Source organism: Oncorhynchus keta, chromosome 14 (assembly GCF_023373465.1).
Source record: "Oncorhynchus keta strain PuntledgeMale-10-30-2019 chromosome 14, Oket_V2, whole genome shotgun sequence".
Lineage (NCBI taxonomy): Eukaryota > Metazoa > Chordata > Actinopteri > Salmoniformes > Salmonidae > Oncorhynchus > Oncorhynchus keta.
In genome coordinates this window covers 26,250,920-26,266,378 of record NC_068434.1, presented here as the reverse complement: position 1 = coordinate 26,266,378, position 15,459 = coordinate 26,250,920, and the positions used below count along the sequence as shown (strand labels likewise).

The 15,459-nt window shown below is 41.3% G+C and overlaps 2 protein-coding genes and 1 pseudogene across 2 annotated transcripts; all 3 read left to right on the top strand.

Annotated features, from left to right (window-relative positions):
- Window positions 1–5: 5 nt before the first annotated feature.
- On the top strand, window positions 6–2,124 carry LOC118393127 (cytochrome c oxidase subunit 6A, mitochondrial-like). Its single transcript, XM_035785464.2, has 3 exons — window positions 6–181; window positions 1,516–1,664; window positions 1,821–2,124. Exons 1-3 carry the CDS (start codon window positions 79–81, stop codon window positions 1,908–1,910), a joined length of 342 nt encoding a protein of 113 aa, XP_035641357.1. The 5' UTR covers window positions 6–78; the 3' UTR covers window positions 1,911–2,124.
- A 1,064-nt stretch (window positions 2,125–3,188) lies between these two features.
- Window positions 3,189–7,464, top strand: LOC118394049 (BLOC-3 complex member HPS4-like; annotated as a pseudogene).
- Window positions 7,465–8,501: 1,037 nt separating this feature from the next.
- LOC118393112 (uncharacterized) lies at window positions 8,502–10,384 on the top strand. Its single transcript, XM_035785439.2, has 3 exons — window positions 8,502–9,059; window positions 9,287–9,431; window positions 9,580–10,384. Exons 1-3 carry the CDS (start codon window positions 8,648–8,650, stop codon window positions 9,929–9,931), a joined length of 909 nt encoding a protein of 302 aa, XP_035641332.1. The 5' UTR covers window positions 8,502–8,647; the 3' UTR covers window positions 9,932–10,384.
- Window positions 10,385–15,459: the final 5,075 nt, after the last annotated feature.

The window sequence follows — 15,459 nt, the reverse complement described above, 5'->3', positions numbered from 1 at the left end:
GGTTGTTGATTTAAGCAGAACACGTTTCCCCTACATCACTTCCGTTCATCTGCTGATCGAGTCAGAAAGACAGTGAAAATGGCGGCTTTCGGACGAATTCGTCAAACCCTCCTGCGGTCCCCAGTGTTCCAGACTCGTCAACTCTCTGCCACAGCGGCCCATGGTCATTCAGAGCAAACAGGTAGTGCCACACAAACATTGCTCAAAGGACACGATTTACGAATGACAAAACCATAGCATATTCTTGGAGGACGTGGTACATCCGTGACCTTGCTAGCTAACGTTAGCGCGAGGCAGCATACAGCTGCTGTATTCGATAACGTTAACTAACTAGCTAGGTTAAAGAAATCGACCACATACCTAGCTTCACGGGGCTCGTTGTCAATTGCTAAATCCCCATTCTATCCTAACCAGGTGGCTGGATTAACACAATGTTTGACTAGCTAACTAGAGTTTATTTGCAGAAGAGACCTTGGCCTCAACATGACTCTCCGTTGAATTAAATGTTAACTACGATAGTTAATGTTTTTTAACTTTTAAATAACTAGATATTTAACGCTAGTTAGCTAGACAACTGTACACCCTATTGCTAGCTTTCAAACCTACCAAACATCTGTCTAGGTTGTGTTTTGAATGTCCCATCCAGATGTAGCTAGCCAACGTTAGCGCAGTATGTGAAGGCAATGAAGACACCAATTATTAAATCAGTTTCACAATTGTGATTAACAATGTCAATGTCATGGAGAGCAGTTGGTGAGTTAAAGGCGTTTACTCATTTCGACCATAACTGAGGCCTTCAGGGGTAGCTCTCCTGTTTGCCCTCTATGACCATGGGGGGTAGGAACCCTGGACCTGGAGTGCTGCCAGTACTGCAGGACTTTGTCAACCTAGCATGACACCTTATTCATCCAATAACCTCTTTACCAACAGTAACTTGCTTAATTCTTCATCTGTTCTCCCAGGTCAGAAAAATGTTAAATCTAAAAGATTAAGTGCTGTGGCACTCAACTGTGTGCAGTAGTTCAAATGTGGTTAAATACTCTACTAAACCTTTTTATTTTATTTTCCATTTATTTAACTGGCCTAGGCAAGTCGGTTAACACATTCTTATTTGCAATGATGGACTAGGAATAGTGGGTTAACTGCTTTGTTCAGGGGCAGAACATGCATAATCATGGTTGATCATGGTTTATATTTGTAAAAAATTATGTGACTGGATTAGCTAAATTAGAGGCTCTTTGAAAATGGAAACTCACCAGTACACACCCTATTGCCTTTGACATTGACATGTGCAGAGATTGATATACTTAGGATCTCAGCGGAGCACACATTCAAAGGAAAGTCAAGTTAAAGATTAAGTATTCCAGTGAGCCCAAATTAGCTGTTTTCAGCATGTCTGTCACATCGCAATGTATTTAAACAGAACATAAAGGTTAAATGTACTATAACTGGCTTAAGTGTAAATGAAGCCTTTGTTACTTGTCAAACAATGTATATTTTTGTTTTCTTCTCCAGCCAGAACATGGAAGATCCTCTCCTTTGTGGTTGCCCTTCCGGGAGTTGCAGTGTGCATGTTGAACATGTACCTGAAAATGCAGCACCATGCTGCGCACCATGTGGAGCCAGAGTTTGTCCCTTACAGCCATCTTCGCATTCGCAGCAAGGTGTGATAAATTATGGCAAGATCCTAAGTAGTTACTGTTACAAAACACATTTCTTTGATTATATACTTTTTAGCATTGTCTAATTTTGCCTTGAGTATTTACATTTGAATCTGCCCCCTGTTAATTTACTTTGTCATTATGTTCTTCTCTCACCAGCGTTTCCCTTGGGGAGATGGCAACAAGAGCCTGTTCCACAACCCTGAAGTGAATGCCCTCCCTGATGGCTATGAGGGACGTGACGAGTGATCTCTCTCTCAGACCACCTCACACACTGGGACCAGTCTCTTTCTTCAATTCATTACTGTTACTGGACCACACTCCCCAAACTGTTTACTTTTCTCTATTCTATTATGTTTACCTCTGTGCACCTGCCACAAGGTACCCAAAATCTTAGTTATGTTTTTCTGGACCATTTAACACCATTTCTGCTTAATTTAAATAAAAATCATTATTACCTAAATACGTTGTGGTATTTTTAACTCTCAAATTGGCACTATGGTTTTGTTTTTCTCCAAATATGTTAAAGAATAATGAAAGGAGTTCATGTTTCAGAAGACACTGTTTGACTCTAATTACACCCGTACTTTCACATGACTAACTTGTGACTTCCATTACTCTTGCAAACCAGTAGGGGTTGTCACTAGTTACCACAGCCACAAAGTAAATTGTCTATCCTGAAAATGTAAAACGAATTACATTTGTATTAAAGGTGAGGCATAAGGTTAGCAGTGTGGTTGGTCTTGAAAGGAGATTAAGAGATTGTAGAAATAGGTGGGGTTTAGCCATGATCATGGCTGTGGTAACTGACGACCTGCGAGTAAATCTGTTTTTAATTCAGTTGTAAAATTGTCTGAAACAGTCTTTCAAAGGTTTATGAAATTTAAAAGTTCTGAGTTGACTTTAAATGTGTTTCCTTGAAAAACAGGAAGAGTGTGTGAACTTAATTTGGAACTAGATTGTTGGATAAGCCAAACGTCAGCCAGCTGGTAGCTTGCTTGACATGGCACAATCTCAAAGTGAAATTGTTTTCCGCTAATACTTTTGGGCTATTCTGATCAGTTATTTTTATCAAGCAGTCTCAAATTGCCAGCAACAGTTGGTTCAATAGTGAATGCATGGCATATCAACATAAACCGTATGCCTACGTATGCATTTTACCTGGGATCTAACTCTAATTTGACAATCCACTCGTATTATTAATCTGTCCTTATAAATGTATGGATGGAGAGGGATAAATGTGGGCAGCCTTTGAGCGAACCAGTACAACCCAGTGACGGCTATGGCTGAGATCACTGCCTAACTCAGTGATCTGAGGTTCTATTCTCCTGTATTTGATTGGGCTTCTGTCCTTAGTCAGCCATTCTGTAGTCCCTACTTTTCTATTAGTATTGGTATGGTGTTATGTAATTTCACACTGATTTCTTGGTGATTTTCAAATGCATTAACTTCCTGTATGATGGGTTGAGGGTGACCCAACAAGAGCTGGAATCTGCTACTTCTATCCTGAAGAGAAGATCAGAGAAGATGTGTTCCCTAGGTGAGATTATTGAAACTAACTGCGTACCAAGAATGATCCCTGTTTTTATGATAGCATACCTATATGACGGCCAATAAGACATCTTCAAATGTTTGAGGAAACGCTTCCAGATAAAGTGCAATGGTCTTATTGATACATTCACCCACATCTCGGATGTATAGACCATTGTAATGAGAATGCTCGTCCACTAAACCAGTTAAAATGCCACAGGGTTGTTTAGTGATGTTTTTGTCTCTGCATCCCCTGTGTAGATGTCATAATTACTCTCCATGCTGCTCTCTCTCAGGCCTTAAGCTGTTAAGTGGAAATACCAGTATCTGTGACCTCGATCAGCTTATAAATCACTTTAGTTTTTATAACGGCCCTATCCGCCAGAGTTACCAGGTACAGTCATATCTAACACTTATCTTAGCTGTGTACAGCAATCTGTCATATCCATGTCAAATCAAATTGTATGTCACATGCGCTGAATACAACAGATGTAGACCTTAGTGAAATGCTTAATTACAAGCCCTTAACCAACAATGCAGTTTAAAAAAGTCTTAATTTCACATTGTGTGTAAATCAAGGATTATTTGTTTGCTAATGCTAAATATGTCTCCCTCTGATTTGCCTTGCATTTAGATCTACAGTCAGGAAGATTTTTGCAGTTCGATGGGCACAGTACCACTACCACTTTACAAGGAGGCTCCACTGAACCCCACCACATCTTCAGTTGCTTGAGCACCATTGACTCTACACATGTAAGTAAGGAGTTTGTTGATATATCAATACCTATTTCATTAATATTTTATGTTCATTAACTTCTGGCCTAGCCTGGCAATTATTTCCTTGTTTCATGTGTGACATTTTGATTCTCAGATTGACCCACTTCTCCAACTCACGGCTGCCCTAATTCTGCAGGCCTGTCAGCGCCGCCCTCTAGTGTTAGCTGGTTATTTATCCAGGGGGGTAAACTGTCTGACCTTTGCAGCACCAAAGGACTGGAATAGTTAACCACAGATTAGAATCAGACAATAACTGTATATACATGTCTCAAAAAACAAGTCTTTGCTCCACAGGGTTGACAGCACACAGATGCCCCATAATCTCACAGTGAAAGTCATGGTTCATGAAACTGAAACGTACAACCAGATAACAGTGGCTGATAATTTAGGTGCTTCTCTCCTTTGAGATTTTAGCAATCATCTTGTGATCATCTTAATTTGTTGAGGTTACTTCTAAGTTGTGTTGTATTATGCATCACTATCTGAAAACAAAAGCTATGCTTTAGATTGTTTTACAAAGTCAGCAGTTTAGGTAACAGGCCTTGACATACATTTTTGCTTATACTTTGCCTTAGGACCAGAGACCCGATGGACTGAGTTCCTCCAGCTCTTCTGGCTGCACTCCTCTATTTAGCACAGACCTCCACCACTGTGTTCCTGACCGCCACTGAACTACAGTATCTGCGCTCCTCTCCTGTGTACAGAGCATCCAGGTACTTCACCCCCCTCAGGAAGAAACCCACCTCCATCCTCCACTGTAGAAACACTTTCCTTCGTAACACTTTATTTGGATAGTCCATCTGTAGATGCTTTACAGACTATCAGTAACAGTTCAACTATCTATCTACTAACCCTAGCTCTAACCCTAACCTTACCAAGCAGTTGCTTATCAACAAATAATTTGTTGATAGTATGGCCATCTGTAGAGCATCTACAGATGGAAAATCCGGACTATCCAGATGAAGTGTGACCCTTTTCTGGTAAACACTCTTACTCGAGTGAGTTATAATGTGCTCCGTCCTGATATAGTAATCTCAAAGCCAAGTGAAAGTTAGGATTAGACACGTTTGGAATGGTTGCAACCCTGAGTGTAAATTGTTGAGACTCTTTGTCCTACAGATCCCAATCTACTCCAAGGGAGGTAAAGTGACCCAGGAAGTCCTGCCTCCTGTCAAGAACCCTATCTGACACACCAACCACTGATCCATCTGACCCGGACCCCACCCACTATCTCTCCACTACCCTCCACTCCCGGGGTCATCCATAATCTGATGAGTTGCTATTTAGCCCAAGTCCTTCATTTGACACTCCTGGCCCTCTCAGCCCCTCACCTATCAAGGTCGCTCCAGAGACCTCTCATCATACCTTGTCCAATGGAAAGCTGTCCCATGAGGTGGAAGAGGGTGTAACAGGAGGTTCGTACGACCACAGTTTTAACGACATAAAGGGTGGGAGCAATGAGTCAGGTCTTGCGGGAGAAGGCAAGTCAATGCAAAACAACGACAGATGTCACGTCAATGGACAGAATGGAGGTAGTATTGCACTGGGTGGAGAAAAGTCTGCAGCCCACAGGTTCAGTGGTGAGGAGTCTCGAGAACCTGGCAGTCAGAGGATGGGGAATGTGGGAGATAAGGCGTTTAGGGTGAAGGAACGACAGGGGAGTTAAGTCCAGCAGGTTGCTTGCCCCCCGCCTCCCCCTTGCCCTGTGAGAACTCTACAGATGCCCCTTTGCTCCCCACGGCACTGTACCAGCACAGGGTGAGAGGGCTGGTACTGGCCCTACTGGTAGAGAGACAATTCCACAGCGACACTGCAGCCACAGACGAAGTGGTGAGGAACTGTTGGGGAATATGGGAGGGATATGAATGTTTGTTTATGTTTATGTGTTTGTTTGTTTATGAGTGTTCCACAAGAGATTCCCTTGTCTGGACAACCACATGTTCAACTGTTAGAAAATTAAATTGAATATCTCCACTATTGCCCGACATGTTATTACAGAAGTTTGATATTTTGTCAAACCATTAAATCAGCTATCACCCTGTGGTTTATCCCCAGTATCTCAGAAGCCTGGCATCTTTGAAGGGACTGGAAGCACATCTGAGGACTACTGATCCGGGGGCCTCTGGCCCTCAGGGACACTCCACACTGACTGTATACAGAACATGCTCACAAGTGAGGCTCTAATATTCTCAGAGCTCTCTGAAATGTTGTCAAACCATGGTATTTACATTTACATTTAAGTCATTTAGCAGACGCTCTTATCCAGAGCGACTTACAAATTGGTATATTCCATAGCTCTATTTTTTTTCTAGCTGTCCTATCTGACTTTGACCTTTTTTCCTCTCTCTCTATTTGTCTGTTGTTTATGATATTTGTGGAACTCTATCTCCCAGCGTTGACCTTACTGCTGGAGTGAGTAGTAAACTCAGTGGTTTGCAGTAGCTGCTTGCGATGTTTTGGGACATTTTGTGGGGCAGTAGCTGATTGCGATATTTTGGGACATTTTGTTGTGGCATTTGTAGTACTTAGTGGTGATTTAAGTTAGTAAGATGCTGTATAGTGTATATACCACCTCTGTCTTTTACTTTCATGATCATCCATGTTTGTGTGGTATTTGTAATGAGTGCCTATGCTGTGTCCCTGCAGGCAACCTGTCTGGCAGGCCAGGGGGAGCCCAGGACCGTTCTTTTGTGAGAGCCACATCGCTGCTCCACTCGCATTTCTCTCACACTGAAGCTCTGCAGGAGGCTATTGTCAGGTCAGTATGACTGGCAGGGGGCTCTCTCAACATGCATTACTCCTCCTCAAGTCAGATGATGGGGGAGGGGGAACAGGCCATCATTATGCAGTTTGTATTATCTTAAGATAAATCCCTGTTCCCATTGAGTTGTAATGTGTCTTACGTAATAGAGGAGTGCGGGTGCAGCTGTGTACGGGACCCGCAGTGTGGCCCAGGAGACGTACTTCCTGCAGCAAGGTGGAGCGGTGAGAAACTCTGGCATTCCCAACCACCAGGACAATGCTTTCTCTCTGCCTTGCAAGGCCCGACACAGGTTACTGAAGCACAGGGTTAACCTGCTCTGACCGACTGTGACAAGGAGTTCCACCAGAACCACTGTCTACTCAGTCACTTCTCTGAATATGCTTCTCTCTAAATTCATTTCAAACAATGAACTTACACTGAACATTTTTCTAAGATAAACACTGTGTAAAGAGTTTTAGGAAGTTAAATGATTTACAAGAACCTTGGTCAGGTCCTATACTGTGTTGTATTGATGTGCAGAGGACCATGATCTCTGTCAACACTGCAAAGGCATTTTGCACAATATATAATGAAATTCCAAACCAACATACCACATGAAATATGAGCTTATGGAGATGTTGTGGAACAAATATTCAATGTACAAACATGAAGACATCATGGCTGCGGGGGTTCCTAATCACTGTAATCCTTTTCATTTGGATAAAGATAATCAGCTACCCGTGAATCCTTCACCACCACCCACAATGTATTTAAAAAAAATTGATATTATGTTGTACCTAATGACATACCGTATGTAGGAAAAACGTATTGTATATAATTACAGATATCATGTCATATTGTTTGTGTTTTTTTTGTGTAATATTTTGTCCTGAGAGTGTACTCTTGGGTTTTCATTGTAGAGTTTATTTTGACCACCTCTGAAATCAAGCCAAAAGCCATTGAATACACTAAATGTGATACTCTGATTAATGGGGCACATGAATCATTTGCCAATAATATTCCGTAAGGTTCTTTACAAAGATTGACTATGTTTGTAACAACAACAAAAATAATGAATGGCTGTTAACACACAAAAAAATCCTTGGTCCAAAAAAATGTCTTGGTCATAAGGCAAGCAGTTTCCTTCCAAGCATTGCAAATACATTCATTCAAATATGATTCTTTACAATATATCCACTCTAAATTAACACCGATGTATGGACCTTGTCTTGTCTAAATGAGCTGCACATTGTACTCTAAACTACAGGGGCCATCGTGGTCCCTATAGTGCCATAACGATAGTAGTACTGTAGCAACAGGCACACAGCTCAAACTAAGCATAAATACGGCGCCCACAGTACTTTACAAACCCTAAAGTACGAACACTGTTATGGTAATTATATTGCTTTGGGTGAAGGGGACGAACAATGCCTAAATGTAAGTTTTCATGAAATGTAAGATAGCTGGATTGTCTACTTGCGTAAATATATCAAAATAGAAAGTAACATCGGTTTCTGTTCCTAGTGTCCTGGAAATAAGTAGTCTCGAAAACCCAACCCTAAGCCATAATCACTGTTGCCTATGGTTGGGTTTTCGAGACTATCAAATGAGACCTTTCTTGATGGTCCAAATATAGTGTAATTAGGTTCATTAGATACGCGGTAGCTGAATTTGAATGACTGGAGTCAGTGTTTTCGGAGTGCCTTATTATGCAAACTCATTTTATGGGTCAGTGGGGTGTAAATGGGTAGTTAGGGGCACGAACAAAACAGGGGGGTGGAGAAACAGAATTAAAATTCTAAGTGGCAGAATGCCCCATTGTCAGTGGAGGGGCATACCCTATAAACCACGCATATAAGCGGTCTTTTTCAGATACACCGCACCACTGGACGGAGCTGGTACAACTGTGGAGCTCTCCAACTACGGACCCATCACCATGGCTTCTACCACATGCTATTGGATTGCCTTCATTGTCTTAACTGTGTCTACTAATTTCATTGGAGTACAGTGTCGCGCGGTGCAGGAGATACTGTCAAAGTCCTCCGCTTTTCAGGATGGTCCCAATACTTTACCCACAGATATCTTGAGACGATGGCGACGAGAGAGCGATGAGACTCAGCGGCAACATTGCGCAATGTTGTCAGCGCCTTGGATGGAAACCAGCGCGTACCCGATGGAATTGGCACTGCTACATCGTCTCCGGGTGCGTTCAATGGCCCAAGGAGGTTTACGGCGCACAGTCTTTCCTGAGCAACCACTATTTCATTTTGTCAGACGCGTCTATCATTGCTGCCAGTTAGGTTTTCATTGCAGAGGCGTCAAAGGGATTCAGGGCAGTATCAGTGGAGGTAAGAATCTAAATCCGGTCATTTGAAGTAGCTTCTTAGCAATTTATTAAGCCTACTCTTGGACTAAATTTGTATCTAGGCCTACTGTAGAGAATCTCAATTTTAAAGTGCCCTTAGACTTGGTTTTATAGAATATATAAATTATTCTACTCAGGAATGGGGCCACTGTCACATTCTCAGTAGTGCTTATTTCATTTAGGCCTTACAGTATTCTTTTCCCACCCTAGATACAGATTTGGAGTTCCTTCTCAGTCAGGATGTTCTGTCAGTGACAGTCATGAGAGCTGAGATTCATCTCTATGTGTTGAATCCTCAACACCTAAACATAGAGCCTGTTCTTCCATACATGGCAAAACGCAAGCTTCCCACACGGTAAGAGTCCTGGTTGACATGATGGCACACTCACTTAGCTGTCATACCTCAACTTTTTATATAACTTTATTCCATATCTATGGAAACTGAAAGTTGTAATTCTTAGGCTAAAGTACTGTGGGTCCTGTCTTAACCTTTTATTCCACAGATACAGTTTTGGGTCAAGGGGGAATGTCCTGGAGCTTCGAGTGGATCTGCTGTTCCTATTCCAAGGTCTTCAGGAGGCAGCTGGTGGTGTCAGAGAGGAGCCAAGTCTGGTTGACATGCGGAAAGTGGGGGAGCTTTCAAGCGGGGGTCCACGAGAAAGGCCAGTAGCTCCACGGTCTCTGCAGGACACCAATGCTGATCTGTTAAGGGAGGGGGTGGGCCCCCTGCTGATGGCCATGGAGCTGGGCCTGGCTCTGGCTCTGAATTGTGACAGGGGGGGAGTGGAGGTGTCTTGTGAGCACAATGGAGTCCACCTATTACACTCTCCATTCATTGCTCTCTCCTACAGATAAAGATGACACAAGCCAGTATTGTACACACCATCACATTTTACCTTGAGTTGCACCATACATAACCCCATCTCCATGTTGTCTCTCATGTCCTCAAGTCTATGAAGCTGCATTTATCTCTTGGTGGGCAACATGTCAACTTTTATTATTGATATGTGAAGGAAGTGGATCGGATGTCTTAACTACATAACTTTTGCAATAACCCTTTGCAAAATTAAACATTGTCTTTAATGTTGTGATGCAAAATATATATTTTATATACATAATACCCCAACGTGTATGTGGTTCTGTGCACTTCAGAAAATGCTTGAATATATTAACTTATCAGTGTTGTGTTTTGTAAGAAATAAATACATTTGTAAAGATGTAAATAGTGTATATTATCACATATGTTTATTGGAAAATAGTTTTGGGTTTTCCTTTATTGAAATGCAATTTATTAAATTTGTGAGACTATGGGTGATGTGTCAGTGTCATTTTGTTGTGTTCTTATGTATCTGTTTCTCTTGTTTTCAAGTTAAAGGTGGGGTTTCCTCTCTCAGCCGAAAGAGTACCAGATCAAAATAATGACCTTGTCTCGCTAGGCTTTACAACTTCTGACAGTTGGTGTGAAAAACGTGGTGCAGGAAAAACTCCACCTGGACCACTATCATCAGAAACCAACAACTAGCTAATTCTGTGCATCTGTGCTGAGTTGCTGACACATATTTAGCTAAAAGAAAGGTTAGCAGGCAATATTAACCAGGTGAAATTGTGTCACTTCTCTTGCGTTCATTGCACGCAGAGTCAGGGTATATGCAACAGTGATTTTGATTTGATTTGATTTGAGTTTGGGCCGCCTGGCTCATTGCGAACTAATTTGCCAGAATTTTACATAATTATGACATAACATTGAAGGTAGTGCAATGTAACAGCAATATTTAGACTTGGGGATGCCACCCCTTAGATAAAATATGGAATGGTTCCATATTTCACTGATAGAATAAACGTTTTGTTTTCGAAATGATAGTTTCCGGATTCGACCATATTAATGACCTAAGGCTCATATTTCTGTGTGTTATGTTATAATTAAGTCTATGATTTGATAGAGCATTCTGACTGAGCGATGGTAGGCACCAGCAGGCTCATAAGCATTCATTCAAACAGCACTTTCATGCGTTTAGCCAGCAGCTCTTCGCAATGCTTCAAGAATTGCGCTGTTTATGACTTCGAGCCTATCAACTCCCGAGATTAGGCTGGTGTAACAAATGTGATATGTCTAGCTAGTTAATGGGGTGCACGCTAATAGCGTTTCAAACATCACTCGCTCTGAGACTTGGAGTAGTTGTTCCCCTTGCTCTGCATGGGTAACGCTGCTTCGAGGGTGGCTGTTGTCGATGTGTTCCTGGTTCAAGCCCATGTAGAGGCGAGAAGAGGGATGGAAGCTATACTGTCACACTGGCAATACTAAAGTGCATATAAGAACATCCAATAGTCAAAGGTATATGAAATACAAATTGTATAGAGAGAAATAGTCCTATAATTCCAATAATAACTACAACCTAAAACTTCTTACCTGGGAATATTGAAGACTCATGTTAAAAGGAACCACCAGCTGTCATGTTCTCATGTTCTGAGCAAGGAACTTAAACGTTAGCTTTCTTACATGGCACATATTGCACTTTTACTTTCTTCTCCAACACTTTGTTTTTGCATTATTTAAACCAAATTGAGGCTAAATTGATTTTATTTATGTATTATATTAAGTTTTTAAAAAGTGTTCATTCAGTATTGTTGTAATTGTCATTATTACAAAATTGTTTTAATCGGCATCAGCGTTGAAAAAATCATAGCACAGTAGGCGGTAAAATGCATCCAATTATAATTCAGTATATTTACACATATGAATATTACACATGGTCTGGCTAATAAACGGTTATGACAATAAAGAAAAAAAACACTTGTCAATTTAAACTACATTTCAGTCAATGGGCAAAACAATGCATATCGAGTTAAACATGTAAATGGTATTACAGTAGTAATTTATTCTATTGGGAGAAGCCAAGCAAAAGGTTGTCTGTACTCGCGCGCCTCACAGCATGCATCTGCACAGTACAATTATTTTGGTAAACGTAAGCGATGGGTTTATCATGAAGTCAATTAATCTTAAACCACACCACCCGTGAGTTGTCATTCGTTAAATTACACAACACAATTACACAATTCATACATCTATTTTCATTGACATTTGTGGAACGAGATGGTGCGACTGAAGTCTGAAGTTCTCTCTTCTGTCGCCTACAGATCACACTTTCATCACAGATATTTCCTGTGTGAAGTTTGCTTATCAGATCGAAGTAATCTGTCACTGCTCGGTCATCTACAGCCAAAATAGCAGTGTCTCGAGTGCACGGTGACCATGGCGCTGCACTGTCCAGCCTTGGTTTCTCAGGTATTGATTAATGGAATTAGTCCAGATTGTGTTAGACAATGTTATTGATCACTTAAGAAAAATATAGGGGGTTGTAGCCCACTATGCTAGGCTTGTAGAATTACCTAGGTTTACGATCGCATTTTAGATTAATGTCAGAGATTAACGTAATAGCCTGACATTAGATGTGTGACGTTGTGGTACAAACTACTACTGTTCTGTCTTTAAACAAGCCAATTAACCCCAAATAACTACACTCATAAAATTAATTTTAGAAAAAAAAATCAGTGAAATATCTGAATGCCCACACACGGGAATTGTGTTCCTGTACTGTCAGAAAAGCCACTGAAGATTCGTCTGGTCTGCTTTGCCCTTCATCAGCAGTCTAGAGCTTTGAGGGGAAAGAGCAGTGGTGTAAAGTACTTAAGGGAAACTACTTTAAAGTACTACTTAAGTAGTTTTTTGGGGTATCTGTACTTTACTATTTATATTTTTTTGACAACTTTTACATTTACCCCACTACATTCCCGAAGAAAATAATGTACTTTATATTTCTTACATTTTCCCTGACTCCAAAAGTACTTGTTACATTTTGAATGCTTAGCAGGACAGGAACATTGTCTAATCCACACACTTAGCAAGAGAATATACCTAGTCATCCCAACTGCCTCTGATCTGGCAGACTCACTAACAACAAATGCTTAGTTTGTAAATTATGTCTGAGTGTTGAACTGCGCCCCTTTCTATCCATAAATAATAATAATTTTAAAAATAAAATCGTATTGTCTGGTTTGCTCAATATAAGAAATGTTAAATTATTTATACTTAAGTACATTTCAAACCAAATAGTTTTAGACTTAGTATTTTAGTATTTTTAAAGTAGTATTCTACTGGGTGACTTTTACTTAAGTCATTATCTTTTAAGGTATCTTTACTTTTACTCAAGTATGAAAATTGGGTCCTTTTTCCACCACTGAGAAAGAGTGCCATGTTTTCTGAACTGTTTGCATGTGGGAGGTAAGACCAACCAACTTCCCATTGCATGAACAACTTGTAACTTATGTTTGGGATGTAAAAGTGACACATGGACACAAATGGCATACATATATACAGTGCATTCGGAAAGTATTCAGACCCCTTGACCTTTTCCACATTGTTACATTACAGCCGTATTCTAAAATGGATTAAATAGACAGCCCCCCATGAATCTACACACAATGTACCACAATGACAAAGCAAAAACAGGTTTTTAGATATTTTTGCAAGTGTGTTAAAAATAACACACTGAAATATCACATTTACATAAGTATTCAGACCCTTTACTCAGTACTTTGTTGAAGCATCTTTGGCAGTGATTACAGCCTTAAGTCTTCTTGGGTATGATGCTATAAACTTGTCACACCTGTATTTGGCAAGTCTCTCCCATTCTTCTCTGCAGATTCTCTCAAGCTCTGTCAAGTTGGCTGGGGAGTGTCACTGCACAGCTATTTTCAAGGCTCTCCTGAGATGTTCGATTGGATTCAAGTCCGGGCTCTGGCAGGGCCACTCAAGGACATTCAGGGACTTGTCCCAAAGCCACTCCTGCGTTGTCTTGGCTCTGCACTTAGGGTCGTTGTCTTGTTGGAAGGTGAACCTTCACCCCAGTCTGAGGTCCTGAGCAGGTTTTCATCAAGGATCTTGCTCTGTTTATCTTTTCCTCGATCCTGACTAGTCTCCCAGTCCCTGCCACTGAAAAACATCCCCACCGCATGATGTTGCCACCACCATGCTTCACCGTAGGGATGGTGCCAGGTTTCCACCAGACGTGACGCTTGGCATTCAGGCCAAAGAGTTCAATCTTCGTTTCATCAGACTAGAGAATCTTGTTTGTCATGGTCTGAGAATCATTTAGGTGCCTTTTGGCAAACTCCAAGTGGACTGTCATGTGCATTTTACTGAGGAGTGGCTTCCGTCTGGCCGCTACCATAAAGGCCAGATTGGTGGAGTGCTGCATAGATGGTTGTCCGGGAAGGTTCTCCCATCTCCACAGAAGAACTCTGGAGCTCTGTCAGAGTGACCGTCGTGTTCTTGGTCACCTCCCTGACCAAGGCCAATCTCCCACAATTGCTCAGTTTGGCCGGTCGGCCAGCTCTAGGAGCTCTTGGTGGGTCCAAGGCTACTGTGTTCTTGGGGACCTTCAATGCTGCAAACATTTTTGGTACCCTTCCCCATATTTGTGCCTCGGCACAATCCTGTCTCTGAGCTCTAGTGTAGTGTGGATGCAGCTCAGTTTGCAGCGAATTAAAACAAAGCAAATAAAATATGGGACAATTCGATAAACTATTAGAATCCGTTGCTATACCTGACGCTTCGAATTTTGGAGATCATTACAGCCTAAATTACATTATTTTCATCCTCACTATGCAAACAAAGCTGAGTTCCGTAACAATTTAGCTGTTTAGAAGAGTTTTGTTGAGCTAAAAAGATGCAAACAGTACTTCAAACAACCTTTGGGTACCTTGTTAACATTTCAACATGAAATCCATGTCTTAAACGTTGCTACGTTTCAGGAAAGGCGCCGGAGAAGAAGGCAGATGTTTTACGTGTCCCCAACCAATTGTGTTTTTTTGTTAGTTTATTTGCGTTTTTTGTAACTTATTTTTTAAACGTATTTTATACATAATGTTGCCGCTACCATCTCTTATGACTGGAAAAAACTTCTGAACATCAGGACTGTGTTACTCACCACGGACTGGCAGAATCCTTTTTTGCCTTTAACAAGTCTGACGAGCCCGACACGAATGATATACTGCTTTCTCGGGAACACGCCCAGATCCTTGTGATTTGCATGAAGAGGTGGAGAAAAAGGGTTCCAGAGGGCGGGCAACCTTCTGAGAATTCGTAGGCGATCAAATAAAACCTCACTTCCTTCCATTCTGCTAGCAAACATGCAATCTTTGGAGAATAAAATCGATGACCTACGAGCAAGATTAAACTACCAACGGGACATTCAAACGGAGTCGTGTCTGAATGACGACACTATCAACATACAGCTGGCTGGTTATACGCTGTACCGGCAGGATAGAACAGCTGTGTCTTGTAAGACAAGAGGTGGCGGACTATGTATTTTTGTAAATAACAG